This window comes from Nematolebias whitei, chromosome 1 (genome assembly GCF_014905685.2).
Source record: "Nematolebias whitei isolate Nwh7 chromosome 1, NemWhi1, whole genome shotgun sequence".
Classification (NCBI taxonomy): domain Eukaryota; kingdom Metazoa; phylum Chordata; class Actinopteri; order Cyprinodontiformes; family Rivulidae; genus Nematolebias; species Nematolebias whitei.
In genome coordinates this window covers 28,149,844-28,154,001 of record NC_056498.1, presented here as the reverse complement: position 1 = coordinate 28,154,001, position 4,158 = coordinate 28,149,844, and the positions used below count along the sequence as shown (strand labels likewise).

The following is a 4,158-nucleotide window of genomic DNA, read 5'->3' as shown; positions in this document are numbered from 1 at the left end:
TAAATCCCTGAATCAGACATGTAGGAGCAGGAAACAACTGAAACATGTAGGATGGTGTTCCTCAGGGACCAGGGTTGGGAACCACTGCCTAACCATTACCAGTACATACCTAACCCCAAATCTAACCCATCCTCAATTCATACCTTAGTCCTAAACCTAACCCCTAGCCCACCAACGGCATTTCTTCTTATGGGGCCCCATAAGGAGAAGTTCGTCCTTAGACAGCTCTTTTAACTCTTTGAACAACCTTAGATTGAAAAAACTCAAGCAATTTAATTTTTTTATTCCAGAGACATGACTGATAATCCAGTACTAAGCTTTTGGTCTCCATGTAATCATCTGTAACCTCCTAAAGGTTGTAAATGGTCCGAGCGGTGCCTCTTATCCATCTCCCCAATAATGGGTGAGCCTGACAGTGCACCATGGGAAGAACTTGGAGAGGAAAGGGGCAACAAACAGAAGAAGAGTAATCTCTCTAATCAGACGCAAATATAACAAAACTTCAAAGTACTGTCAGGTCAGGCTCGGAGGGAAGTTAGGCTTTGTTGTTTGATGAATTGATCACGAATTCCTCAAACACTAAAAGATTGATCTTTGTCTGCGGCTTCGGAAAAGTCTTTCTTCCAAACACCTTTTCCCAAATGTTTCAGTCAGTGGTGCTCATTCTAAGTTAGTCAGAGTCAGGGTATTGACTGGGAGGAAACTTCAAGCTACTTACTCTTCTGGACCGAATCTCGTTGACATACAAAGGCATCTGGAACTCGCTGACTCCCTCCAGGTGAAGCTGGTCCTGGTTCAGCTGCAGTTTTCCCATCCCATCCTGAAACAATCAGAATCGGCGATGAGCTGTTTGTGCTTCGTTTCCCAAGACTACAGATCTATCAAAGCAACAAAAAGCTGAATCTCGCTGCTGCTCGACTGTTTTTTGATTGACGAAGAGTTGCTGCTCTTCGACAGGCAGCGGCTCTGAGTGGCGGGGAAGAAGTCGGACATGACATCGAGGTGACGGGGCTTTAGACACACAGTCTGACTGCAGTGGGAGGGAGGTGAGAAGAATGAGACAGCTGTGGATGTGACGAGATCATTTGTAAAAATGACAAAATTAACCAGATTTAGCCATTCAGATGTGCATGAGTTGGCTCAGGACTGCTGAGAACATCATCATTAAGGTTTTTTATTGTTTCTGGCAGTAACATTAGTACTAACAGTATGTTCTGGTAAGTAATAAGGAGCATTAGACAACAATTGAATCATCAAATCATATGCATAAAACCCAGTATGAAATACATATTGCAACATCTATGGTGTTCATGCCCAGGGGAATGTGTATTTGTACCCAAAATTCATGTACAAGTTTCTTGGATGGGTTCAAAAAAATTGGAAAAAAATATACATTGGTCACGGGCGATCGCTTGTATCTTAAAGCAGTTACTTTCAATTCAGTTCAGCTTATTTATATAGCGTCAAATCACAACAGAAGTTATCTAGGGGCACTGAACAGAACCATTCATATACATTATAAATGCCAATTAATAAAGTCATCTATCTAAGGAAGGAAGGAAGGAAGGAAGGAAGCCACCAGATTGTGTTGAGTCTTCATTTCACCACAGTCTCCCATCCTGAGCTAGCACAAAGGCAACAGTGGAAAGGAAAATGTAGCAACATGTCGAAAGCTAAAGTACCAAAATGATTGGTAAAAAAGTAGCAGACAAGTAGCTAAAGGTAGCAAAAGGCTAGCCAAATAACTGCAACAACGGAAAAACTAAAGCACTCTACTTCCTTCGCATTTAGTCATCCATTATCTTTTACCAGTTTTGCTTCCCGGATTGCAATGATTCTGATTAGATGCGTTGCGGTGCCATCCTGTGCACTTGGCATCCACCACGAGTAGGCTTGGAAGCAGTCAGCACTTGTATGGTTTTCTTAGAAGAAAGCTGCCTTTCATTTTTGGAGTTTGTGAAACATTTTGTTTGACGCTGTTTACAGTAGGGGTGCACCGATCAGTGTTCTGGCCAATCACCGATTTCTAACAAGTCTGAACTGCCGATTCCAATTTTTGGCAATACCGATTTTGTTTTATAAGCGACACTGTCAGGTGTTATAAGGTCACAACGCACCTTCAATTTTCCAATCTTATTTTATTGAAAAACATACCATGGAACAATATCCTAGAAACAATACAAACTTGTTTTAACTGGCCATGAGGTAGTGCTCTGAAATATAAATGAAGTTCAGACAATTGTTGTTAAAACTAAAAAGTCGATAAAATCGGTTTCTCATGCAAGTATCGGACGATTTCCGATTTCCCAAAATTAAGGAAATCGGGGCTGATTTATCAGTGCATCCCTAGTTCATATTGTATGAATAATGCAGTACAAGCTGATGGCTTATTTTTTTTAAGTGAAGTTACTGATGGACAAATCTTTCCTTATCGTAGATGACCCAGTACTTTAGAGCCTCCTCACAAGCAAGGGTGGTTTGATTTTTCGTTTTTTGTCTCTAGTTTGGACCATTCCTTATTTTTCAAGTTATCTAGCTCCATCATGTTTACAAATATATGGTGATGGCCATCTTGGATTTTGACATGACAGCTTAATTTTCTCAAATAATCTTTTCACCTAGATGAAGCCACACATCAAAAAGAAAGTCAGTACCTCGTTTATTTTTCCAAGTTATCATGCTGACAGCAACATGAGTTAGGAATTTCTGGAACTGTTCTCAAGTGGTTTTCCTCTTATCTGAGCAACAGAACCTTTTCAATGTTTGTTAATAACATACAGTCTAAGACCGCTCCGTTACTGTATGGTGTTCCTCAGGGTTCAGTCTTAGGTCCTATTCTGTTCTTTCTATACATCAGCCCCCTTGGAAAGATTATCAGTAGCTTCAGAATTGTGTCTTACCATTTCTATGCTGATGACATTCAACTGTACTGTTCCTTCTATGACTCAGAATTACACAAGTTAGCTGAATTAGTAAATTGTGTTTCCCATATTAAGGCGTGGCTAGCTAACAACTGCCTTCAGTTAAAGTCTAACAAAACTGAAATCCTGATCATTGCTCCTGAACAGAAAGTTTCTTGGATCAAGCAACACCTCGGTTATCTGAGCTCCTCTTCTCAGCCGAGCCTCAGAAACCTTGGTGTTCTGTTCGACCAATCAATGTCGTTGGAAAAACATTCAAACCTTCTGGTAAAAAAAACCTGCTTTTATCATCTGAGAAATATTTCTAAACTTAGGGCAATCTTATCCAAATTTGACCTGGAGATGATTATTCATGTTTTTATTTCTTCTCGTTTAGATTATTGTAATTCCCTTTTTACTTGTTTTAACAAATATGCCGTCACTCGTCTCCAGTTGGTCCAGAGCGCTGCTGCGAGGCTTTTAACAGGAACTAATAGAACATTACACCAGTTCTATCTTCTCTTCATTGGCTGCCTGTTGAATTTAGAATTAATTTAAAAATTTTAGTCTTAACTTTTAGAGCTTTAAATGGACAGGCCCCCCAGTACATCACTGAAATGTTGATCCCTTATTCTCCAGCCCGCACCCTTCGGTCTTCAGCATTGAACCTCCTAAAGGTCCCTAAGACCTGGTTTAAAACTCGGGGTGACCGATCCTTTCAGGCCATAGCCCACAGACTGTGGAATATCCTGCCCCTGTCTCTTCATGTGACCATCTCCATTGATTCCTTTAAAAAGCAGTTTAAGACGCTTTTATTCAGACAAGCTTTTAGTAAAATGTTTTATTTACTGTTTGTATTAGCTGTTCTTAATGTTTGTATCAGCTGTTCTTACTGCTTTATCAGCTGTTCTTACTGCTTGTATCAGCTGTTCTTACTGTTTGTATTAGCTGTTCTTACTGCTTGTATCAACTGTTCTTAATGTTTTTATCAGCTGTTCTTACTGTTTGTATCAGCTGTTCTTACTGCTTGTATCAGCTGTTCTTACTGTTTTTATCAGCTGTTCTTACTGTTTGTATCAGCTGTTCTTACTGTTTGTATCAGCTGTTCTTACTGTTTGTATCAGCTGTTCTTACTGCTTGTATCAGCTGTTCTTACTGTTTTTATCAGCTGTTCTTACTGTTTGTATTAGCTGTTCTTACTGCTTGTATCTGCTGTTCTTACTGTTTTTATCAGCTGTTCTTACTGTTTGTATTAGCT

General features: G+C 39.7%; 1 protein-coding gene across 1 annotated transcript in view; it reads right to left on the bottom strand.

The window, feature by feature from the left end:
• Positions 1–4,158, bottom strand: part of LOC119428115 (zeta-sarcoglycan) — a 59,454-nt gene that overhangs the window by 46,390 nt on the left and 8,906 nt on the right. Inside the window, exon 3 of the mRNA XM_037696129.1 lies at positions 719–820. Within this exon, the coding sequence (XP_037552057.1) occupies positions 719–820 (102 nt within the window). The remainder of the gene's footprint in view (positions 1–718; positions 821–4,158) is intronic.